Source organism: Mytilus californianus, unplaced genomic scaffold (genome assembly GCF_021869535.1).
Source record: "Mytilus californianus isolate M0D057914Y unplaced genomic scaffold, xbMytCali1.0.p SCAF_11, whole genome shotgun sequence".
Classification (NCBI taxonomy): domain Eukaryota; kingdom Metazoa; phylum Mollusca; class Bivalvia; order Mytilida; family Mytilidae; genus Mytilus; species Mytilus californianus.
In genome coordinates this window covers 32,352,379-32,380,011 of record NW_026262593.1, presented here as the reverse complement: position 1 = coordinate 32,380,011, position 27,633 = coordinate 32,352,379, and the positions used below count along the sequence as shown (strand labels likewise).

The following is a 27,633-nucleotide window of genomic DNA, read 5'->3' as shown; positions in this document are numbered from 1 at the left end:
ATTCTTCAGTCTTGGCTGTAAGCTGTGCACTGCATTGGCTCTGTATATCTGATAACTGTTTTTTTATATCTTGTTGCATTGATTTCTTATCTTGATCAGCGATCATTAACTTAGTCTTATAATCTTCAATAACTTTTTCTTGTTGCTGAAGTTGATCTTGTTGTTTTGTAACTAGTTCTTCGTACTGTGCAGTCACTTGTTGATTCTCTGGCTGGACATTTTTTTCTTTTTCAGTATCTTTAGTATCAAGTTGTTCTTCGAATACAACCCTTCCCATATAAATAAATGGGTCCCAGATATTACTTGGTATTCCCTCTATGGCTTTAAGTGTCTCTGCTGTTAAGGTTCCTAATTTAGTCCTTTCAGTCACGATTAATTGAGCTCTTTTTTGTCCAATATCTTTTAAAGTCATCAATTCCTAAATATCCGCCGTATTAATATTTACCGTTTGTTTCATCGCCATATTGAGATATGAACAGATAAATAGTTCCACAATAAAAATTAACAAGTGTACAATAAATAGTACAAATAAACCTCTATATTAAAAATTATAGTTTACCTCTTGAAATATAAATATCTAAAAGAAAAAATTACCAAATATCAAAAATCTAATAAAAATTATTTAGTATTACCAATAAGAATTGTTCAAATTTTCTTGAATTTATTTAACTTATCTTTTTATTCTAATTTCCTTATACTTGAAATTAATGAACAATTTTAGAATGAATGCATCGAAACCAGTTAATCCGGAATAAGACACGCACAAAAAAAAAAAAAAAAAAAAAAAAATATATAAGAACTAAACAGACAATTCAAGATTAATTGTATCAAAACCAGTTAATCCGGTATTAACACATACAAAAAAAAATAAAAATGTATGTATATGTATAACTATTTTGTCAAAAGAAACAAACTTTTAAATGTAATATCAGTACACGTACAATAATATGCAATTTGTATATGAAAATTCTTTATTGAAATATATATGTAGAAAAATCAATATGTAAAAATGTTATAAATATAGCAAAATCACAAACTATCAACGACTATGGTGGTAGAATTACGAAATTTTCTAAGGATCAAAGCTTGACGTAATAATTTACCAATCATAAATTTTATTGTATCAATACATTTATCCAGCTTATCCGGAATATGTATTACAAATGAAAATGACGGTTTGTGTGTGTTTGTTTGTTTTGTTTTTGTCCCTTTTTTTTTTTTTTTTTTAATAAATTGTTTAATAGTCAATACCAGTTGTCCGGTTTATTGACTCGAATCGTACCAAATTTCAGTAAATTGAAATATATTCATGTATGAATTATTGAAAAGTCAATACCAGTTGTCCGGTTTATTGACCAATATTCAATAATGAAAAATTTTCATACATGTAACAGTTCAAGCTTGTGTGTGGTTTTATTTTATTTAGTTTATATAAATTTCTGTTTACTATCACACAAATACTGTTAAAATGTATTTATTTTAACTGCACAACTTCTTAAAGTTAATATTCTAACTCATAAGAAACATATTTGATTTATATATACTGTGCAAATTGTAAACAACACAGTTGTCTCCCTTCACTGTTTCAAATATATATTGAAAAAGTGCAACAAACTTCACTTCACTGTTTATATAACTACAGTGGAGCAAAACAATAATTGTTTTATGTGTATTGGGACATAAATATGTATTGTATCGAATTATAAATCGCGAGAAACTCAAAATTCAAATCCGATAAATTTTACAATTTCCCCGCGAAAACTCGCACGAAATTCTAATGACAATTTCAGGTATTTTTTGCGGTTTCAGATGTTTTTACATCCGACACCAATGTAGCGATTATGGTTGGGCGTGTAATGCAATATTACCTGAATATCTGACTCAAGTTCTCCTAGAATAAGCTTATTATAACACAACTCTGCAGTCTTAGAGAAAGCGAACTGTCTTGCTTGAAGCTTGGAAAATAGAAGTGAGGCTCTGCCTGGTTCCTGTCTGGTTCCTTGTTTTTGGTCTGTTCCTTCTATCCGTTTTCCCATCATATAGAGAGCGAGGTTTAGGCTTGTCTGGTTCCCGGTTTCATATATCATATTCCTCCTATATTGGAGAACCGCTAAAGCGGTGTATCAATCATCCAACGGCACCACAGTATTAAAAAGTGTTGGTACTGCTTATTGAAACTGAAATTAAGCCTGTTTATCGCCAAGAATATGATGTAAATATTGTACAGTGATATTTGTGGAAGAAATTTGTATTCATGTTGTGAACTAGAATACTCGGAAGAGGTGTGCCTACATTGGCAGAATTTATATAACAGATTACAGATTACTTCCTGTTGAGAGTCGTCATGGTCGTGTTGATATCCTTCCCCCTTACTTACATTCCCCTGTTTGCCGACAGCATGGATATGTCTCAAACAACTTATCATGTTTCTATATTTTTTGGTGCAGTACCGGTATTACTGACTCTGCTGATCATTTGTTTGAAATTAAGGTAATTTACAAATACTTTTATGATGTGTATTGTGTTAAAGTCAGGAGCCTGTAATTTAGTGGTTGTCATTTCTTGCTGTATCATATATATCAAAACTTTCTGGTTCCAAGTAAGTCTGGGTGGGAAAATGCGCACATTAAATCTGTGCCAGTGCCAATACAGTGTAAGTGCTAAAATGTCCTCCATTACACCATAACTCATGAAAGGAGGCTTAAAGTTAAATTATACGTAAAATTGAGAATGGAAATGCAAATGGGGAATATGTCAAGGAGACAACAACCCGACCAAAGAGCAGAAAACGGCATACATATATTTGTTTTCATTCATTGTTTTGTACACAAATCAGGCCGTTTCTTTTCTTGTTTGAATTGTTTTACATTTGTCATTTCGGGGCCTTTTATCATGTTTATAGCTGACTCTGTTATATGGGTTTTTCTTATAATTGAAGACTGTATGGTGACCTATAGTTTTTAGCTTCTAATTTTTATGTCATTTGGTCTTTGGTGAAGAGTTGTCTCATTGGCAATCATACCACATATTTTTATTTTTATACACATGACCCCATACCAGATAAAGGCATCAGTAATAAAACATCCACAAATGTGTGACCCTTTTTAAAAAAGAGTTGATCAACACAGATTTTGAATATGTCAGAGGTAATGCTGATGTTAAACTTTGATATAATTTTGATAAAACTCTGGTAAGAATTGTATACATGAATAAATTTGATAAAACTCGGGCAAGAATTGTATACATGAGAGTGCTTACAGTGCAATTTTTCATATAATTGATATTTTCAAATGGCAGTACGCTTTAAAATATAGTTGATCCGCACTGATTTTCAAACTTGTCAGAGTCACTGCTGATATGAACCTATGATACATGGTTTATTGAATATAAAAGTCACTTCTACCTTTCAACATGTATAATGAATGCATGATGTCCATGATGTCCTCACAAAACAAGTTTTAAAAAAATTTATTATAATAACATTTTGTTAGTATCAAATTAGTTGCATATCCATACATTGTATTTTATAATATCTTAACGTGCTTAAAGTAAACAAAACTATTTTAACAAGTTATATATTTATTAAATATGAATAACAAAAAGGTTCATTTAAGACATGATATATATTGAACATAAACACAATTTGAGAAGTTTTTTTCCATTTTAATCAAAATGTAATCAAAAAGTAATCAGTCAGTCAGGGGTACTACTTGTACATGTTATTTTTATATAATTGTATTTTATTTACTTGTATAGGTAAATTATTTTAATGGCTTAGTTATGTCCCTTAAAGTAAAAAAAGTCATACTATCTTCTTTTCTTTAATTTCTCAGGACTTGTTTCTCTAATAGAATTTTTAATTGGCTGTCCTTTGCAGATGTCTTTACTAATCATTTAAGTGTAATTTTATGGACAATGAAAATCTCATTTGTCTCTTATCTTCAAAACACTGCTCATTTACAAGCCTCCAAGGTTAATACGACTTACGATTTATGAATTTCAAAAACATAACGACAAATTTAATTGGTAAAGGTAGATAACTCCTATAAAATGTCACTGGATTGCTCCGATCCAAACCAGCCAAAAATTCCTGAGGATGTAAGTAACAATTAAAAAAAAGAATTTTGTTATTAACTTTTGTTACAGAGGAGATACAATAACAAGAAAAACAGTGTTTGGGGAGATAACTCTTACAATAAAAAGTCCTCGACTTTTTTGGATGAGTTTCAAAAGCACCATTATTGTTCAATATAATATCCAAAACATCTAAGCGACATCTTGCAAAACCTGCATGATGTATGATACAATAATCTTCTCTGATGCATATTTTCTACCCTTAACGTTACGGTTATCAAATGTATACATGTATATATAACTATTACTTTATAGTATTATCTAAATGTTGTCTAAAAAAACATATGTTGTACATGCTGTATTCACTTCATTATATATCTCAAGTAGACTTTTTTCACATGACATGGCATAACAAAGATAAGGGTTTTGATAAAGCCTTTGCAACTACCATGACTGTGACTGATATCAATATCATCACGGGTGGCTGACACAGTGTCAAAGTCATTGATTGTATATATTGCACATACAATTTGCGTGTATTTACTGTATATAACAAAAATGTTTAAATTATAGTTTGAACAACTTTTTCTTCATTTGTGAATAACGATGTGTTGATATATTATTTTAGGAAGAGGTTTCCTGTGAAGGTGAATTGTTGGTTTTGTAATGTGGATTCCACTGTACCATATGGTCTGAAGAATAACTGGGATTGTTCGAAGTGTGATCAGTATAATGGATTCACTGAGGTAAATATTTGACCCTGTTCACACTTGGACATTTAGATCGATTTTAACTAGATCGGTTCACTTTAGATTGATTTAAGCCCAATGTTAACACATTGAATCTATCCTTAATCAGTTTAAACTAAAACACCAAAAAGGGTAGTTTAGTTTGAATCGATCTAAAGTGAACCGATCAAACATTTAATGTGAACGCAGAGATCAATCTTAACTATTACGATTGAATCGAAAATGATTTGTGCGCATGAATGGTGGTAAAATTACACATGCAATTTATTACAAAATGAATGACCAAGATGAAAGGGCTGAAAATTAACGAAAACTATATGAATAGCGGTATCAACATTTGAACTTGTAATTCCAGTGAAACAATAACTTCATCCATTATTTTTGTACAAGCGTGTGTATCAACACATTAATTTGATTGAATGTATCTATACACAGTGTTAACAATGTCACTTGGTAGTTAGGTCATATCGATTGCGTTTTTAATTGTAGTGTGACCGCAGTGGTTCAGATTTGAACGAAAGAGATCGTTGGGATTAAAATTTTAAAATAATGTGAACACTAACTGGTTTTATTTAGATCGATTCAAAAAATGCTAGTGTGAACAGGATCTTTGACAGCTAGATCTATAACAATATTGACACATTGCTTACATGATTAAAAACTTTTTAAAAAAAAAGAGGTACCGTAAACACATTAAAAACTTTTTCGTTTCTTGGTTTAAAAAAATCTTGTCTAAAAGGGGCATTAGCTATGAATTAGACAAAAAATTAAAATATGATTTTTTTTGTCATTTCAAACATTCATACAAGCGCAATTTAGAAATAATATTTCACTTTAAGCAGTCATTTAAATTCGTATTCATGCAACTTTTAGTTTGATGTTTAGCAGAGAAGGTTGTTCATGTGTTCAGCATGTGGTTCATTCATTAAACATGTTAAAAAGAAAAAAATGTCAACATGTAATAGTAAAACAAGGGAGACACCTCATTTCATGTAATTCTTTGTGTTTTTTCTTTTTCAAATATATATATTTCTGGCTGCTTTGAAGACCCATTGGGCCTTGGGCTGTTTTCTGCTCTTTGGTTGGGTTGTTGTCTCTTTGACACATTCCCCGTTTCCCTTCTCAATTTTATATATAGGCCTAATAGTTAAAACAAATAATGTGATGTAGTAATTACATGATCATATTTTGATGTTTTTCAGGATGGTGATTACAATAAAGAGATACCAGCTATGTATGACAGTTCCGTCAACAATGTAGTAGGTTGTCAGCAGGGAGAATTCCTTACAGCAAGCAATCTGGGGCGACAGTTTTGTGTCAAATGCCATGGCAATAATCATCTTAAAGTGAAGCTTTTGGCTGGATTCAGTCCTTTAAATTGGGTATGAAAACAATATTGGAAAGCAATTTTGTGTCAGCAATGTATATAAATATATTTTTTTTTATTATGGTTTTATAATCTTTCTTTTCTATTTGTCAAAATCAACTTGTATACATTAGGTATGTCCCTACAGTATTTATACAAGTTCTAATTTTTCTGGTTTTATATATATTAAAACAGAAAAGTTAGAACTTGTAAAAATATATATTGCATGAATAGAAAAGCCTGAATGAGCTGTAAATAAAATTGAATTACAAACAATATCTTCACATTCTTTAAATTTTTTCCATTCTGAGTTAATACATTTTTGTACATTGATTTATTTAATGCATTTATACACATGTTATATGATCGCTTCAAGAATAAGGGTAATTTTTCAATTACATTGCAATCAAAGTCTGTTCTTAAAGGAATGACTGTAATATTTTTTCTGTCTATGAAGAAATAACATCAAAAATGTGGTGCACACTGAATAACCCGCGTAGCAGGTTATTTTAAAGTGTGCACCACATTTTTTATGTTATTTCAAATAGACAGAAAAAATATTACAGTCAATTCTTATAATTTAATTCTAAATTCCATTTTAAACCGGAGTAAACCATGAAAAAACGTTGATGACGTCACGATCACATGACAAAATTATGTCTATGAGCTGATAAACAAAACAACGTCAGCCAATCAGAAGACGCGTTACATCCAAAATTAAATTATTGTAAAATATCCTCATCAAAGATACCAGGCTTATAATTTTGTACGCATGACACACCATTTTGTCTACAAAAGAATCATCAGTGATGCTCAAATCTAAAAAGTTGAAAGGCCAAATAAATAGATATTTTGACAAAACCGTTTAAAGAATGATGTAAATAAATATGTGTGTACATGCTATTAGTGTTTATACTTAGATTTTACAAAGAATTTAACTTGTAGGATGATTATGATAATGAATTCATGATCCACAAAGAAAACATTGAGAAAAATTATGGTACATGTGTGAATTGTCAAATGATGGTTGATCGAGAAATTGAGAAACAGGATCACTTGTTATCTAGGAAAGTTGTGCAGTATCATCAACAAAAGGCTGCTGAATATATGGAGAGGAATAGTCATAAAGAGGAAGAACAAAAAGAAAATATACCACTTGTAAGGAAATACATTAAATATATAACTATTTAGGTCAAAAGGGTCAAAATGTGTGTTTTTGGTTTCTCTGACCAACAACTTAGCCTGTACCGTTAGCCACAAGTCTAATGCCCCAGACTAGCAATAACTAGTAAACTTTATTGGGACAAGTAAATTATTGCAAAACTTTGTTTAGGCTCATAAGGAAAATATCTGAATATTTGTCTTTGGACAAGTAGTATGAAAAGATTTTGGTGCAGTTCATGTAACCATGGTAAACATTACCTTTATACTTGATCATATTATGCACCAGCATTGATCAAAACTTCATACATTGTCTTTAATTTTTATTGACAAATTTCAAATTGTGGACTTTTGGTAAATTGATTTATATCAAACTGGACAAAATATTTTTAGGTTTTCACCCCAAAAGAAAATACCAACTTAAGGATGATTAAAATTATAACACACAAACAAAGGTGTCGGCATACACAAATTTACTTTTAAGCAACTAAATAAGCTTTGAATAATTTAAGACTCTTTGCCATGACCTTAACATTTGGCAGATCATTCTAAAAGCAAAACTACTCAGTTATGTCAGGAGCAGTGGGCAGAGCATTACTCAGTTATGTCTGAGCTTTGACTGTCCATAGAAATATATCTGATTTTCGTGTTGGTTTTTGTGGATTTTCTGTATATTAACTGTTGTAATGTGTTCCTTATCAAAGTATGGATTTTTTATTTCACAGATCCAGGGAAATCAAAAACAACTAACTTTCTACATCATGAAGATAATATCTGTTATGGCATTACTCCTAATGATAGTTGTACAAAGTAATTCTAATTTGTTAGACAATACTCCAACAGAGCAAGGTGGTAGTTGGCTTCAAGAAATAAACAGTGATTATAAAGAACTCATAAGTAATATAGATATACCATCACTGATAATCCTAGACAGAACTCTAATGAACTGTACATGGATACAACTAGCCATTATCATAGGATGTATAGCTGATTTGATATCAAAAAGACTTTTGATGAAACAAAACTATATGTGAGTTGATTTTATGTAAGATTGCCTTTTCAGTACTAATATGGTTAGAGTATTCATTAACAAAATGAAATAGGCGAGAGTTAGCTAGTTTAAAGAGTATCATACCAGCATTGGATTTGGCAAAAATATCAAATTTTTCGAGGTTGTAGTTAAATTTGTTTTTGATCCCAAGCTACCGACTCTGTAATTTATAGGAAGGAAACCCTGAACCAAAACCTAAATACATATAAAACCTGAAGTAACAGTAATTATCATTGTCAACTTTCCTGACTTGTAACAAGTATATAAACTGAGAGGGTATGTGAACTTATTTTGTGAATATTCAATATTATTTCTCAATTTTTTGAATAACAGTCAGAGCTCTGACATAAACAAGTCAGAATAAAATGACTTCTTCAAGTCAGAAAGTGTTTTGAAATTCTGACCTGTACGCGTCAATTTTTGTTTTGCGTAGTTTTCACTCGAGTCCGTCAAACCAGAAGTTATTTTGAATTTGCCGCCGATCTACGACACATACGATCACGTGGTTTTTTGCAAGCGATCACGTGTTTGAGAGTCGTTGTTTTGGAAGTGTCTCGAACGAGAAGCCATTGAATATTATATTGATTATTTACGATTTTTAGTGAAAATCTAGGTCATTGTGGGCATTTTTAGAAAGGTAATTCATATTACCTCCGTATTTTCATGGGCATTTTTATATTTTTTGCCTATAAAGAAGTTCCTTGCAAGTTATTTTTTTGCTGTTTCATGAAGGCGCGCGACCTGTAAATACGGACGCGTGGTCTTTGAGATGACCTGGTGTTTGACAATTCTGACTTGTTCAGGTCAGAAAATGTTGTTATGATAATGAATTGTTATTTTCGGGAGATAACTCGTGTTGTCTTAAACAATATTAACATTATTAACCAGTCAGTTCAATTTAAAAAGTAAAATTATTGCTTCGAGCTGAACATCGTCACGTGATTTTTCTATTTTTAAACTCAATCACGAATTGATTTTTGTCGAGCCTTCGACTTTAGTCGAAAAAGCGAGACATAGCGATCCTACATTCCGTCGGCGTCGTCGTCGTCGGCGGCGTCCACAAATATTCACTCTGTGGTTAAAGTTTTTGAAATTTTAATAACTTTCTTAAACTATCCTGGATTTCTACCAAACTTGGACAGAAGCTTGTTTATGATCATAAGATAGTATCCAGAAGTAAATTTTGTAAAAATAAAATTCCATTTTTTCCTTATTTTACTTATAAATGGACTTAGTTTTTCTGCCGGTAAATATTACATTCACTCTGTGGTTAAAGTTTTTAAAATTTTAATAACTTTCTTAAACTATCCTGGGTTTGTACCAAACTTGGACAGAAGCTTGTTTATGATCATAAGAGTTTCTAGAAGCAAATTTATTAAAAAGAATTAATTTTTTTTCCTTATTTTACTTTAAAATGGACTTAGATTTTCTGCCAGGAAACAACACATTCACTCTGTGGTTAAAGTTTTTAAAATTTTAATAACTTTCTTATACTATTTTGGATTTGTACCAAACTTGGACAGAAGCTTGTTTATGATCAAAAGCTAGTATCTAAAAGGAAATTTTGTAAAAAAATAAATCTATTTTTTCCGTATTTTACTTTTAAATGGACTTAGATTTTCTGCCAGGAAACAACATATTCACTCTGTGGTTAAAGTTTTTAAAATTTTAATAACTTTCTTATACTATTTTGGATTTGTACCAAACTTGGACAGAAGCTTGTTTATGATCAAAAGCTAGTATCTAAAAGGAAATTTTGTAAAAAAATAAATCTATTTTTTCCGTATTTTACTTTTAAATGGACTTAGATTTTCTGCCAGGAAACAACATATTCACTCTGTGGTTAAAGTTTTTAAAATTTTAATAACTTTCTTATACTATTTTGGATTTGTACCAAACTTGGACAGAAGCTTGTTTATGATCAAATGCTAGTACCTAGAAGGAAATTTTGTTTTCTTCCAGTTAACATTACATTCAGTCTGCAGTTAAAGTTTTTAAACATTTATTAGATTCATAAACTATCCTGGAATTTTACCAAACTTGAACAGAAGCTTCTTACAATCAAAAGATAGTATCAAGAGGAATCTTTTTATTGATTTACTTCCTCATTTTTGTTTAGCCTGCGATTAACAGAAAAAGTAGGCGAGACACTGGGTTCCGCGGAACCCTTACGAATTTTTTAACCTTTCTGATTCGTTTCTCCCTATGAGAAAAATGATCATTGTGAATATTGATATGATGATAATGAAACGAAAATGGGAAAAATTTTAATAAAAGAAAAAGGAAGGGAGGGGTTTAACTAAAGAACCCAAGGTTTTTTTTCTTATTTTTAAAGTTATAACTTGAGAACAATAAGTGATGCACACACCTGGTCTTCATTTATGATCATGGGACATGATAAAACAAATCAAATGAAATGTAGGGCAAGTCTCCAGGGATCACCCCTATCCCTGTCATTTCTCTATTCCTCTTTATAATGTCAAATTGATTTGAATGAAATATACCGGGCTAGTCTCCAGGTTTACCCCCACCCCCTGCCATTTGCAAATGTTCTTATATTTTGTAAACGGTAGAGATCCCCACCCCTAAACCATATATATTCTTGTATGGGACAATTTAACAAATCAAATGATATGTTGAGGAGGTCCCTGGGGGTCACCCCTACCCCTCCTGTTTGAAAACTTGTAAACGGTCGAGATCCCCACCCCTAAACCATATATTTTCTTGAATAGGACAATAAAACAAATCAAATGAAATATAGGGGAAGTCCCTTGGGGTCACCCCCACCCCCTCCTGTGTGAAAACTTGTAAACGGTCCGGATCCCCACCCCTTAACCATATATTTTCTTGTAAGGGTCAATAAGACAAATCAAATGAAATAAAGGTGAAGCCCCTGAGGGTCATGCCACCCCCTCATGTTTGAAAACTTGTAAACGGTCGAGATCCCCACCCCTAAACCATATACATTCTCGCACAGGACAATAAAACAAATCAAATGAAATATAGGGGAAGTCCATTGGGGTCATCCCCATCCCCCTTTTTGAAATGTTCTGGATCACCACCCCTAAAGGTAAACCATATGATATTCCTGTTCGCCATTTCAAGAAGATTTGAATGACATGCAGGGTCAAACCCTAGGCGTCACTTATGCATATCACTTTACTAGACAAAACCAATTTGTACTGGAACTTGCCCAATGTCAGGCAACCATGGGAATGACGAATTATGGGAGCTTTGTTTGGGAGACTTCTCAACAGCATCCTGTTACAATTATTTCTTGTTTATTTTAATCTGCTGAGAGACCACCTTTACATATTACAAAATGTATATTTATCAGTGTTTGTGCAAACAGAATTGTCTATTCAGTATTATTTTCCTCTCACATGCATCACATCTTATTAATTACATGGATATAGGAAGATGTGGTATGAGTGCCAATGAGACAACTCTCCATCCAAGTTACAATTTATAAAAGTAAACCATTATAGGTCAAGGTACGGCCTTCAACACAGAGCACTGGCTCACACCGAACAGCAAGCTATAAAGGGCCTAAAAAAATTACTAGTGTAAAACCATTCAAACGGAAAAACCAACGGTCTAATCTGTATATAAAAAAAAAAATTTTGGCATATTTGTTTTCCTCTGAAATTACACATCTATAATTCTTACCCCAGATGCTTAGCCACATGAAGCATTTACCTCTTATTTGAGACAAAGATAGTCTTTGTTTCTACAGAAGTGAGAAGAACATTGGAAGTCAGAATGTTCTGACTTATAAAAGTCTGAATGTTCTGACTTAATAAGGTCAGAAAGACTCAGAATGTTCTGAAAATACTGACTTTTTTTAATGTTTAGAGTATTTTAGAATATGAATGCACTTGTCATGCTAGTACCATAAGAAACTCTGACAAGATTTTGTTCCCAAACAACAATTTTTAAAGATATTAAGAATAACAAGTGTACAATGGAACATAAATTACAAAGTTATAAGTGTTGTGAAAAAAGCTATTTAAAAAAAAAATCAATAGATAGTTATCTTTCAACTTTTACATGTATTTAAAAAACAGTGAAAATATTATGGATTATATGTACGGCTTCTTGAAGGACAACAAAGTTACCATATTTAGTCTGAATTTGTATGTTTTTTCTCCTCAAAATTTTGTTAACATTAATAATGTCGGCTTTTTTCTTAACTAATTTTAAACATTCTTAATTATAATTAAATTTCCCCAACATTTAATTTCTAAAGTCAAATTGAAAGTTGTCTTCACAGATTCAATGTGTCTGAAAATGTTATATTGAAAAAACAATACTTATATCCTCAAATAAAATGGGCATACCATGAGTTTAATGGTCATGCAGATATGCAATCCAGGATGTTAACAATCAGAGTTTAGATTACAGTCATATAGTAATAGGCAGAGTTTTTCTTATATAATCAATAACCAGAGTAAGGATAATTGATTAATAGAGGTTTAGTTTAATATAAGTAATAAACAAAGCTAATTAATACACTTGCAATCACATACATGTAGTTAAATTAGTAAATACAGAATATTTATACAAAATTCAGACAGAAATACTGTAATAGGTCAAGTCATTAGGGACGACATCAAAAGTTCAATGTAGGATAAAAAACTTAATTCACATCACATAGTTTTTTCACTGACCCACCCACCCCCCCTCTTAACTTAATTTGGGAAAGATTGATTGACCAATATGGATTTATGTAAAATCGATTTTGGATAAACAAAACTTGCAGCAACTTTAACCCCACCCCCACCCCCAAACTATTTGATTTAAGTTTTTTTTATCCTACATTGGTCTTTTGATGGCGTCCCTTAGAATGTGCTGACTTTGTACATGTTGTAGTGATAGTTATGGCACCCATACAACATATAGGAATCAGTCAAAAGGAGAGAAAAATTCCTGAAATTTGTCACATAGTGACATTTGTGAGTCGGAATAACAAAATATAGACTCATTAATCTCTCCATCTTTTCAAAAATTATGAACCAGATTTTATGCATATCCATTTAGTTTTTGACGGACTCTTTTAAGTCAGAACATGATTTGACCTGTTTGAGTCAATTTGCAGAACAAAATTTCCAATCAAAGCTATGTGTTCTTCCTCTTAGCCCCCTTCTGAATCTGCCACTGTTGAGTTTATTAATTGATTTTTCCATACATTATCATTAATATCAAATGGCAATGCCTGACTTAATAATTTCAATAAATTTAGTTTTTGACTGATTTTTAAAAGTCAGAACATGACTTGACCTGTTTAAGTCAATTTGCAGAACAAAATTTCCAATCAAAGCTAGGTGTACTTCCTTTAAGCCCTGCAATGCCCGGCTTAAATATTTCAATAAATTTATTTTAGTTTTGGACTGACTCTTTTAAGTCAGAACATGATTTGACCTGTTTAAAACAAAATACATTTAATATTGAATATACCAAATAAACTTTTTTATAGTCCTCATTATTGTGACTTATGGGGACTTTATTCTCTCTGTCTTTTATCTGGCTCACCCATACATTTTTAAATCAATATGACAATACTATACTTAAAAGTTGTAATAAGTTTAGTTTTGTTTGACTCTTTGAAGTCAGAACATGATTTGACCTGTTAAAGTCAGTTTACAGAACAAAATTTCCAATCAAAGCTAGGTGTTTTTCCTTTAAGCCCTGCTTCTGAATCTGCCATTTTCGAGTTTATTATTTGATAAGTTTTTAGAAACAATTAAGTCAAATGGTAATTTATTTTAGTGGATCTTACATATATTTCCTGTGTCTTTTATCTGACGTTCCCATACATTCATTAAATAACATATGGCAATGCCCAGCTTATATATTTCAATAAATTTATTTTAGTTTTTCACTGACTCTTTTAAGTCAGAACATGATTTGACCTGTTTAAAACAAAATACATTTAATATTGAATATACCAAATAAACTTTTTTATAGTCCTCATTATTGTGACTTATGGCGACCTTATTTCCTCTGTCTTTTATCTGGCTCACCTATATATTTTTAAATCAATATGACAATACTAGACTTAAAAGTTGTAATAAGTTAAGTTTTGTTTGACTCTTTGAAGTCAGAACATGATTTAACCTGTTAAAGTCAGTTTACAGAACAAAATTTCCAATCAAAACTGGTCTTTTCCTCTAAGCCCCCCCTCCTAATCTGAATCTGCTACTGTTGAGTTAATTAATTGATAAGTTTGTTTAGAAACAATTCAGTCAAATGGTTTTTAAAATAATATTTTTTATAACCAAAAGTTCCATATGTTAACTTAACAGAAAAAAAAGTCATGAAAATGCAGAAATAGAATAAAATTTTAAGATAATTTGATGAAATTTGTAAACAAAATACATTTGAATATTAAATATACCAAAAAAACTTTTTTATAGTCCTCATTATTGTGACTTTATTATTGGGTGTCTTTTATCTGATTTTCCCATACATTCTTAAATGCATATGACAATTCCAGACTTGAAAGTTGCAATAATTAGTAAAAGTATAGTTTTTGACTGACTCTTTGAAGTCAGAACATAATGTGACTTGTTCAAGTCAGTTTGCACAACAGGATTTACCTCAATGAAATATTAAGATATCAAATATATACCAAATAAACTGCATATTTTGGCGTTAATATTGATTCACTTATAGGGTCTTTACATCGGCACTAAACACATTTATTTAAAAACCAGTTGTTGGCATGACACGGGTTATGTTCTTCTCATATATGTTATGATGGTATGATACTAAACCTCTAACGGGAAGGATTGTGCCTGATATTCATATGATGAAGACATAATCTTTCAATCAGTTTAATTGAGGTCTGGAGCTGGCATGTCAGTTAACTGCTAGTAGTCTGTTGTTATTTATGTATTATTGTCATTTTGTTTATTTTCTTTGGTTACATCTTCTGACATCAGACTCGGACTTCTCTTGAACTGAATTTTAATGTGCGTATTGTTATGCGTTTACTTTTCTACATTGGCTAGAGGTATAGGGGGAGGGTTGAGATCTCATAAACATGTTTAACCCCGCCGCATTTTTGCGCCTGTCCCAAGTCAGGAGCCTCTAGCCTTTGTTAGTCTTGTATTATTTTTAATTTTAGTTTCTTGTGTACAATTTGGAGATTAGTATGGCGTTCATTATCACTGAACTAGTATATATATTTGTTTAGGGGCCAGCTGAAGGACGCCTCCGGGTGCGGGAATTTCTCGCTGCATTGAAGACCTGTTGGTGGCCTTCTGCTGTTGTCTGTTCTGTGGTCGGGTTGTTGTCTCTTTGACACATTCCCCATTTCCATTCTCAATTTTATTTTATATAGTTCTAAAAATTGTGACTTAATATTTGTGATCTTTTTTCCTACTTGTATCCATACATTCTAACAATCACATCACAATCATGACAATGCCCGACTGTTACAGTTGCAATCCATTTAGTGTTTGACAGACTCTTATAAGTCAGAACATGATTTGACCTGCTTGAGTCAGTTTACAGAACACAATTTCCAATCAAAGCTATGTGTTCTTCCTCTTAGTCCCCTTCTGAATCTGCCACTGTTGAGTTTATTAATTGATAAGTTTTAAGAAACAATTAAGTCAAATGGTTATTTATCTTAGAGGATCTTGCATATATTTCGTGTGTATTTTATATGACTTCTCCATACATATCATTAATATCATATGGCATTGGCAATGCCTGACTTAAAAATTTCAATAAATTTAGTTTTTGACTGATTTTTTAAAGTCAGAACATGATTTGACCTGTTTAAGTCAATTTGTCAGAACATAATTTGACCTGTTCAAGTCAGTTTGCAGAACAAAATTTCCAATTAAAGCTAGGTGTACTTCCTTTAAGCCCTGCTTCTGAATCTACCATTTTTGAGTTTATTATTTGATAATTTTTTAGAAACAATTAAGTCAAATGGTTATTTATTTTAGGGGATCTTACATATATTTCCTATGTCTTTTATCTGACGTTCTCATACATTCATTAATATCATATGGTAGTGTCCAACTTCAAAATTTCAATAAACTTAGTTTTGGACTGACTGTTTTAAGTCAGAACATGATTTGACCTGTTTAAAACAAAATACATTTAATATTGAATATACCAAATAAACTTTTTTATAGTCCTCATTATTGTGACTTTAGGGGACCTTATTTCCTCTGTCTTTTATCTGGCTTTCCCATACATTTTTAAATCAATACGACAATACTAGACTTAAAAGTTGAAATAAGTTTAGTTTTGTTTGACTCTTTGAAAGCAGAACATGATTTGACCTGTTAAAGTCAGCTTACAGAACAAAATTTCCAATCAAAGCTAGGTGTTCTTCTTCTAAGCCCCCCCCCCCCCCCTAAATATGAAACTGCTACTGTTGAGTTAATTAATTGATAATTTTTTTAGAAACAATTCAGCCAAATGGTTATTAAAATATTATTTTTTTTGGCAACCACAAGTTCTATGTGTAAACTTAACAGAAAAGAAAAGTCATGAAAATACAGAAATAAAATAAAATTTTAAGATAATTTGATGAAAATCTTTAAAAACAGAATGCATTTGATATTGAATATACCAAATAAACTTTTTTATAGTCCTCATTATTGTGACGTAAGGGGACCTTATTTCATCTGGCTTTTATCTGGCTTTCCTATACATTTTAAAATCAATATGAAAATCCTAAGACTTAAAAGTTGAAATAAGTTTAGTTTTGTTTGACTCTTTGAAGTCAGAACATGATTTGACCTGTTAAAGTCAGTTTACAGAACAAAATTTCCAATCAAAACTAGGTCTTCTTCCTCTAAGCCCCCCCCCCCCCCCTTTTTCCCTTTATCTGAATCTGCTACTGTTGAGTTAATTAATCATGTTAATTGATAAGTTTTTTTAGAAACAATTCAGTCAAATGGTCTTTAAAATAATATTTTTTACAACCAAAAGTTCCATGTGTTAACTTAACAGAAAAGAAAAAGTCATGAAAATACAGAAATAGAATAAAATTTTAAGATAATTTGATGAAACTTGTAAACAAAATACATTTGAATATTACATATACCAAACAAACTTTTTTATAGTCCTCATTATTGTGACTTTATTATTGGGTGTCTTTTATCTGTTTTTCCCATACATTCTTAAATGCATATGACAATTCCAGACTTAGAAGTTGCAATAATTAGTTAAAGTATAGTTTTTGACTGACTCTTTGAAGTCAAAACATAATTTGACCTGTTTAAAACAAAATACATTTAAATATTTAATATACCAAATAAACTTTTTTATATAATCCTCATTATTGTGACTTTAGGGGACCTTATTTCCTCTGTTTTTTATCTGGCTCTCCCATACATTTTAAATCAATATGACAATACTAGACTTAAAAGTAGTAATAAGTTTATTTTTGACTGACTCTTTGAGGTCAGAACATGATTTGACCTGTTAAAGTCAGTTTACAGAACAAAATTTCCAATCAAAGCTAGGTGTACTTCCTTCAATCGAAGAAAGTCCTTGCTTTCAGACTGCTTCTGAATCTGCCATTTTCGAGTTTATTATTTGATAAGTTTTTAGAAACAATTAAGTCAAATGGTTATTTATATTAGGGGATCTTAACATATATTTCCTGTGTCTTTTATCTGACGTTCCCATACATTCATTTAATATCATGTCAATGCCCGGCTTAAATATTTCAATAAATTTATTTTAGTTTTGGACTGACTCTTTTAAGTCAGAACATGATTTGACCTGTTTAAAACAAAATACATTTAATATTGAATATACCAAATAAACTTTTTTATAGTCCTCATTATTGTGACTTATGGGGACCTAATTTTCTCAGTCTTTTATCTGGCTTACCTATACATTTTTAAATCAATATGACAATACTAGACTTAAAAGTTGTAATACGTTTAGTAAGTCAGAACATAATGTGACTTGTTTGAGTCAGTTTGCACAACAGTATTTACCTCAATGAAATATTAAAATAATAAATGTTTTGCTCTTAATACATTTAGCTTAAAGTGGATGAGAATATATCTTTTATTAACATAGTCTTATCATGAATAAGTGTCTTGTTTTTCCTTGGAAGATTTGAAGTAATGTCATGGTACTAGTAAATGTATCCAATATTGTATTTTGTAAATCTTTTGATATTCAGAAAATTGTATGATCCATTTTTTCTCACCTGGTTTTTCTTTGTATTTTGAAATAATTGAAAGTGATGAGATAAATATATTATGTTTAGATTCTGGAAAGGAGAAGGTATGATGTCAGATGAGCCCCACTTTTTAAAACTCTTTAATTCGAAACTAGTAATCACCATATTTTTATGGAGATTGATAACAAAGTGGTAGTAATGACTGCTTCAAATCAGAACAAAAATGACCTCTCGAAGTCAAAATGCATTAAAAAGGGGCATAAATCTTATTAGAATATGAAGATATTAAGTCACAATATTTTGTGCAAAAGCTGATCTGTGGAAGTCATTTTATGATAAATTAAAGTCTGACATAAACTGACCTGTACAAGTCATATTCTGTTGAGTGCAAGAAGGGAGACAACACTTACATCAAATTATATCTGACCTATGGAAGTCATTTTATTCTGACTTGTTTATGTCAGAGCTCTGACTGAATAACAAAAAAGATACACAAATTTGATAATTCACTTATAATTCTGTTTATTTTCATACCTTGTTTTATCATTTGATATTTGTCATAGTAACTTTACTCTCTTGATATTAGAACTTTATTTACATATCTTTTCCTTTCAGATTAGGGTTTGTAGATCTAGGATCATTTGTTCTATGGTTTGTGGCTTTCCTGCTTCAGTATATATTTAGTGAGTGGTCAGAGAAAAATGCAGAATTGCTGATGAGTGTTACAAATCTAGTCTTCACTTTTTCTTCCATGGTTGGCAAATATCCGAGAAAACCCATTCAACTTAAAATAGCCAGGTATGATGCAGTATAAACTACAATAAATTTAGAAATTATTGCAAGGTTTTTATTAATGTAAATAATGTTAATAACAGCTGAATAAGGTGTGGTTATAGAGGTGCAAAAATGTTCAGAAAGACCAGGTATATCAATTGCCTGTTTCTGCTTAAATTGTCACACGACTCTGTATATCATATTTTGTCCTTAAATCTATTTTTACTCTTTTTTTTTAATTTTTTGGCTACAATCTTAAAAACTACAATAAATAAAGAGAAACTTGCAAACATTTTCATGATTTTGAGCTTAACAAGCTTTGCCAATAGGTCCACATTGGAGAAATTGTTATTCGTAACTTCTCTTTCGAGTATATGTCTTTAAATGACAAGTTTTACCAATTTTTGTGATTTGACGAAAATAAGATAAGACACAGAATACACAACAAAATTATTATCAAAATAAGATCTACAAATTAGTGAACATGGTAGTATTTGTTATTGCCCTGTAATGACAATGTTTACCCTTTTTTAGCTCACCTTGCCTTAAAAGGGCTATGATTGCTATTCACATCACTTGGCATCCTTTTTATCATTTTTACAGACATGTTCTCTTCTGAAACTACTGGGCCACAACCTTGCTTGGTGTATTTAAATTAAAACGTAGTTGCCAAGACTAATGATAGGATTGATTGATTGATTGTTTAATGCCACTTTCAACACTATTGTTCTATTTCATGGCGGTCAGTTTTTGTTGGTAGAGGAAGCTGGAGTCCCCAGAGAAAACCACCGACCTTCGGTAGGAAAACTGCCAATCCTAGTCAATTAAGATTGGAGTCGAGTGCACTTTGAGTGGGGTTCGAACTCACAACCTCAGTGTTGACTGGCTAGTGATTACAGTAGTTGAACTACTTAGACAACTCGGCCACCAAGGCCCCTACTAATGATAGGACATACAGGTATTGTCTGTAAGCTTGAAAAGCTGTTATAGAGGAGATCCAGGTCATAATCTTGCCTGTGAAATGATGATTTAAGTCGCTCGCCAAAGAATTTTTAAAATCACTAAAACTCACCAGCCGAATGACTACATAGTGAAGTCAAGTCGCTATCAAAATCGGTATAAGGGAGTATAAAGTCGCACTGGTAAACAAAATTGGCGACTGACATGGAAAATCGAGATTTTCAAAACGACCAAGGACTAATACTGTCGATGAGTTATCATCTTACGATGATTTTTGTCATCAGGATTTTGCGTAATCACTCAGCTGATTTGTTTTAAGTATGGGTGATTTTTTGCTATTCATTGATAAAAATTGAAATATAAAAAAGTAAAAAAAAAACAGCTAATGGATAGTTTGATTGCAAACGCTTGGTCAGTTTGTGATCAGCAGTGTGTTTTTTTCCATGACCAACTTGTTAATAAGAGAGATATCTTTTATCATGTTTATTACAGAAATAATAAAAATCAGCTCTTTATCAGTTAATTTATATGTGATTGACAGATATCTTCATTTATAGGTCTAGAACCATTCACGAGAATCTCAAATTACAACTGACATGATGTCCTGGATTTACTAAAATTTAAATTATGACATAAAGAAGTGATATAAAAAAAAAGCCAAGTTATCAGATAAACTGGGAGTCATATTTTTCTGGATTTTAAAAAATAAATTGAGGCAGATGCATATGAGATTAATGCATGATATACTAGCAACAAATTTATTGAAATTTAATTCAAGTTGACAGTGCACATGATATGACTAAATAAATAACATGGCGTTTTACGTTTCCGCAAATTGGCATCTTAAAAACTACAATAAATAAAGAGAAACTTGCAAACATTTTCATGATTTTGAGCTTAACAAGCTTTGCCAATAGGTCCACATTGGAGAAATTGTTATTCGTAACTTCTCTTTCGAGTATATGTCTTTAAATGACAAGTTTTACCAATTTTTGTGATTTGACGAAAATAAGATAAGACACAGAATACACAACAAAATTATTATCAAAATAAGATCTACAAATTAGTGAACATGGTAGTATTTGTTATTGCCCTGTAATGACAATGTTTACCCTTTTTTAGCTCACCTTGCCTTAAAAGGGCTATGATTGCTATTCACATCACTTGGCATCCTTTTTATCATTTTTACAGACATGTTCTCTTCTGAAACTACTGGGCCACAACCTTGCTTGGTGTATTTAAATTAAAACGTAGTTGCCAAGACTAATGATAGGATTGATTGATTGATTGTTTAATGCCACTTTCAACACTATTGTTCTATTTCATGGCGGTCAGTTTTTGTTGGTAGAGGAAGCTGGAGTCCCCAGAGAAAACCACCGACCTTCGGTAGGAAAACTGCCAATCCTAGTCAATTAAGATTGGAGTCGAGTGCACTTTGAGTGGGGTTCGAACTCACAACCTCAGTGTTGACTGGCTAGTGATTACAGTAGTTGAACTACTTAGACAACTCGGCCACCAAGGCCCCTACTAATGATAGGACATACAGGTATTGTCTGTAAGCTTGAAAAGCTGTTATAGAGGAGATCCAGGTCATAATCTTGCCTGTGAAATGATGATTTAAGTCGCTCGCCAAAGAATTTTTAAAATCACTAAAACTCACCAGCCGAATGACTACATAGTGAAGTCAAGTCGCTATCAAAATCGGTATAAGGGAGTATAAAGTCGCACTGGTAAACAAAATTGGCGACTGACATGGAAAATCGAGATTTTCAAAACGACCAAGGACTAATACTGTCGATGAGTTATCATCTTACGATGATTTTTGTCATCAGGATTTTGCGTAATCACTCAGCTGATTTGTTTTAAGTATGGGTGATTTTTTGCTATTCATTGATAAAAATTGAAATATAAAAAAGTAAAAAAAAAACAGCTAATGGATAGTTTGATTGCAAACGCTTGGTCAGTTTGTGATCAGCAGTGTGTTTTTTTCCATGACCAACTTGTTAATAAGAGAGATATCTTTTATCATGTTTATTACAGAAATAATAAAAATCAGCTCTTTATCAGTTAATTTATATGTGATTGACAGATATCTTCATTTATAGGTCTAGAACCATTCACGAGAATCTCAAATTACAACTGACATGATGTCCTGGATTTACTAAAATTTAAATTATGACATAAAGAAGTGATATAAAAAAAAAGCCAAGTTATCAGATAAACTGGGAGTCATATTTTTCTGGATTTTAAAAAATAAATTGAGGCAGATGCATATGAGATTAATGCATGATATACTAGCAACAAATTTATTGAAATTTAATTCAAGTTGACAGTGCACATGATATGACTAAATAAATAACACGGCGTTTTACGTTTCCGCAAATTGGCATTACTTTTCCGGGAAAAAAAGATGACGTTTCTGGAAAAAAAAGTCTACGTTTCCGCAAATAAATATCTTACTTTTCGGGAAAAAAAAGTAACTTTTCTGGAAAAAATAAATTATTACTTTTCCGCAAATAATTAAGGAATACCTGTTGATCGAAAGCAAAGCCATAATAAAAAATAAATATTTATTAAGTTAAAGGTCATCATAATATGCAAGTAAAATTCATCATTAAAATGTATGAAAACGTATGTTCAAAAGTCAGCACTAATCAGATATATCTTGATATGAGTTCATAAGTCAGTTCTGGCAGAATATTTGTAGCCAACACGTCGTTCAAAGTCCACAGTAGTACATTCACCGTTTACAAGTTTTGTATTTTGTTCAAGAAGGAAGTCCATCTTCTCCTTTTCATATTTCCAAACGGGTGCTTTTACAGTTAGAGTTCTTATCTTAATGTATGATGTTTGTTGCAGTTTCAATAACACATTGACAAAGACAAAAATGTTAGGATGGCTAGCGTAAAACTGCTCGTTCAGGTGGGCATGAAAAGACTCGGCACCATTCGTTGTTCTCTTTTCCTCGGGGTCAGGAGGTGATGCCCAAATGGTTGGTGGAAATCTCGAATTGCCATCTATATAAAATTCCAATATATAATCGGCAAACTTCATGCATTTATCATCAGATGGAGCATCGGCTACCAATTCAATAAAGCATTCTTCAATCTTGTCAGTTGGCAAGTAAGCCAAACCAAAGAAATGTGTTAGCCAATTATCAAAATCTGAATCTTTGTCTTTGTAATCAGCACTCAGACCTAACGACTGAATTTTTCGCCACCAACTTTGTCCTAAATGAAATCTGCAACAACTGACTGAAGCAGCAGGAAATGTTTTCGTAACAGCAGTATGCATTGCACATTCAAAGTCAATATGAACTACCTCAGACTGGAGAGTTAATCTTTGGGTAGTGCACACATCAATAAGCAGATCCCACATTTTGATGTAACATTCCTCGGATTTAAGTAAAAGTAACGCAAATACAAGAGGAATGCAGTTACCATTTTTACATCCATGTATCGAATAAAGTTGGTAAAAGAATTTCGGGCACGATTTAAATGTGCCATCTATGAAAATATATGTTTACATATTTATAATTTACCAGGTAAATTTCCGGAAAAGTAATAAATACAAATTTTGGAAACGTATACTTTAAATTTCCGGAAACATAGTATTGGGACTTTGAAAAATTAGCAGAAATGCAATACGCCCAAATAACAACTATATTGTCTAAATGTTTTTTCAGAATTTTCATATAAATAATGTCCTTTAACAATGTTTAAAAACACTGCAAGTATATTTTTTATTGCATATGTAAAACAATTTCCTAAATGATAAGCACGAAAACACAACATAACCGAAATGGTTATGGAATTTCACTTCTCCAAGAAGTTGACCTCTTCTCCCTATTCTCTCATGAAAGGAGAAGTCATTCTCCCTCTCCAAAATCCTAGATTAGGCTTGAAGATCTGTCAAATACAGAATTGTTCAAAATGTCCAGATATACCTACTGTTTAAAGTTGATCAAATTTATATCAGATGACTCTTTTTTGGAATTGTCCAGGCGAAAAAAGGTTTCAGCTATCTTAATTAAACATGGCCTTACGATAAATATGTTTTAAATGTAATACATTTTAATTTACAGATATCCATTTAAAAGAATGTATACCAAACAACGTGCAGGACATTACAAACCAGAAATTGATACCTTTGCATTTGGAACCCCAATTAACATGATTAAAAATGGAAGAAATGGTGGTTAGTACTAAACGTGTATATTTAAATTTATTGTCTGTGATTTTTATTAAAAGTGGAATTTTTAAACCATTATTTGTATAAGTTTAAATGTATGCAGATATGGTCAGATTGTCAATGAGACATTTATCCAAAGGACAAAGATGTGAAGCAATACTGGTCACTGTATGGCCTTCATAATGAGCAAACACCATAGCAAATTTATAGCAAGTATAAAGGGCACCTGTATGACAAAATGTGAAAAAAATCAAGAGGAAAAAACTTTGAACTGCCTGATTTATGGTATAACAATGAATGAAAAACAAATATGGCAGTCAGCAACCAAGGACAACCACTTGATTGCAGGCCCCTTGCTTTGGATAATATGTATGCATATCATTAGGAAGTAGGATCAGTGAATAGACTTATAATACTGAAATATTCTGAATTTAATATTAATCTGAAAAAGTCTGAATATTCAATTTCTTACCATGTGTACAAGGAGACTGAAAATCCTGGTTATTTTATCTGTATGACCATGCTATAATATTATATGTTTGTTCTGATCTATCTTTGACCTTGGTTAATTAATTATGCAGATAGTTATCAGTGTTCCAGCTAGGATTTGAAAATAGAGGGGCGCGTTTTTAAAAAAGGGCACTTTAGTGCGTTCTCACTGAAAAAAATCAAATACTTAATATTACCACATAATGACATATTTTTAGCAAGCATGTAGCTATGTTAAATACTCTATACTATTATATACAAGTTTAAAAATCATTTATTTAGAACATATAAGTTAAAATCAAACTGAGAGCACTAATAGTCATTACTATATTCATTTCTCTTTCAGAACTACAGATTTTTTCAAAAGAAGAGTTCAAATGCAAATAAATATTAAACAACATTGACAAATATTCTGTTTTTCTCTTTGAAGAAGATTGTCACACATTGATCAAGAATTTTTTCAAATTTAGTTTCATCACAGTTTAATTTTACAGTTAATATTTTTGTTAATGTCTGAGTTTTCAAGTTTGCCCTGTGACTTGTCTTTATCAATTTGACCTGAGAGAATATTCTCTCCACCTCTGCTGTACTGAGTGGTTGTATTATTACAACACTGAATAGTTTTGCAACAAGAGGGTACATAGATAATAGGTTTTTATCCTTATGACAAGGTGAATGAAATAGCTCTAGCAGACTAGGTAAGGAACGATCTGTAAGTTCTGCTGATGACACCAGAGCTATAAAGTCCTGCCATTGAATAAGGAGAGTTTCAGGGTCCATGTCAAATGTATTTGCCAGAGCTTCTATCTCTGTATAACCATACATTATTTCAATGTTGTCTGTTCCTGTAAGGTCTGAAATGGCCAACTGATCGATTGTGTCAGCCTCCTTAACTAACTTATATATTTCCAATTAATCCATTGAGAAAGCACGCTCTGACTTTAGTGTCAAAATCTACTGTATATTTCATGTTGAGCGTATCTAATAATATCAATAAGTTTGTCAAAACGGATTTCAATAAGAAAATTGATACAAAAATCGGACTTTCGAGAGCTCCGTAATCGGCACAATAATAAATTAATTCAACTTTGAAAGTTTATTATCAATTCAACAAGCATCTCCGTATATTTCATGTTGAGCGTATCTAATAATATCAATATTAAAATTAGTCAATATGGATTTCAATTCAAGAAAAATTATATAAAAATCGGACTTTCGAGTGCTCCGTAATCGGCGGAATTTACAATAGAAGAACAATTGCGATATCTGATAGAAACCTTAATTTCTTCTTCTCGATTTTTCATAAAAGTAAAGAATTAAATTATTTTTTTACCGTTGATGGTCATTATTCTTGAAAAAAAGATGTAATAGACTGGCAAGTCTTTGATATGTTCTTCTTGTCATTTTCGAGTTGGTCAATTTTTCTTTTTTTCGTCAGCATTTTGTGTGTTGACGATTTACAATATCCTATTGGAATGATTCTTTTTTAATGAACGTTATTTTATAAATAACAAATACAATAGAAATGAACATCGTTCACATTTATTTTATAAATTCTATTTTGCATCGTCAGGTGTTAAAAAATCAATTCATTTAACTTGGCTGATTTGGTGCTTCAGGGCAAAGGGATTAGACAGGGTCGTAAATTTCACCTGATTAAGTAATTGACTCTAATCAAATAGGTGATTATATACAGGTAACAAGTGTCAACAATTTTAATCTGTTGTCTTAATGAAGTGTGTGTATAAAGAACTCAACAAAATGGCGACGATATGAGGAAAAAAGATCGTTTTTAAACTTTTTTCAAAAGGGCACAGAGGGGCGCATTAGAAGGGCTGAAGGGCGCTTAAAAAAGGCAGAGGGGCGCAAAATTTCGGGGGCGGGGCGCGGCGCCCCTCCATTTCATGCTAGCTGGAACATCGGTTATTGTCAAATAGTTTTTGACATAGACCTGTTTTTACACACAATATGATTGTGTATGTTGATATGCATAAGTTGACATGTTTTTGATAGTCAAAACACTAAGTTAATACTGTAAATTGAGAAATTTTTGCATTCATTTATTATTGCAATTTTTGGACAATTGAAGAAATGATGCATACAATTAATGCTATCAAATTTAAATACATGTACAAGCTTTATTTTTTAAGAAATTTATTCAGTGGCAATTTTCCTGTAAAAAGGATTTTCTAGGTTTTAGCACATGTAAATGTGAATAACACTTCATAAAGTTGATTCGTCTTAAGCATTTCCTGGATTAACCTTCATCAGGAAATCTCAAACACAGACATTTGAAAGCTATGTAGAGAACTAATGAATTAAAAGAACCCAAATTCATCCTAAGTCACCTTTTCCTGAGGTTGTTGGAACCTTATTTCTTAACACTTACTTAATTTTAAACAGGGATTTTTTAGAAAAGTATGTTATAAATTATGTCTGTTCTGAATCTTTTGACTATTGTGTTATGTACTTTAGTAAAACACAAGTCAAACAAATATTCTATTGTCTTTCAGGATTGTTTGATTCAAGATTTGTTAGTCCTGAGATTAGTCCTAAGATATCATTAAAGAAAACATCACAAAGACCATTGATATCTCCTGCAAAATTTCAGAAAAAGGTAACTAGTGACTTGTTATCTGTGATTGGTTGA

At 31.5% G+C, this 27,633-nt stretch overlaps 1 protein-coding gene across 1 annotated transcript; it reads left to right on the top strand.

Annotated features, from left to right (window-relative positions):
• The first annotated feature begins 2,389 nt into the window (after positions 1–2,389).
• On the top strand, positions 2,390–27,633 carry LOC127720870 (uncharacterized). Its single transcript, XM_052227615.1, has 8 exons — positions 2,390–2,490; positions 4,703–4,820; positions 6,026–6,205; positions 7,135–7,347; positions 8,076–8,380; positions 19,185–19,367; positions 24,388–24,500; positions 27,497–27,633. The coding sequence occupies exons 1-8, from the start codon at positions 2,399–2,401 to the stop codon at positions 27,631–27,633; spliced, it is 1,341 nt and encodes a 446-aa protein (XP_052083575.1). The 5' UTR covers positions 2,390–2,398.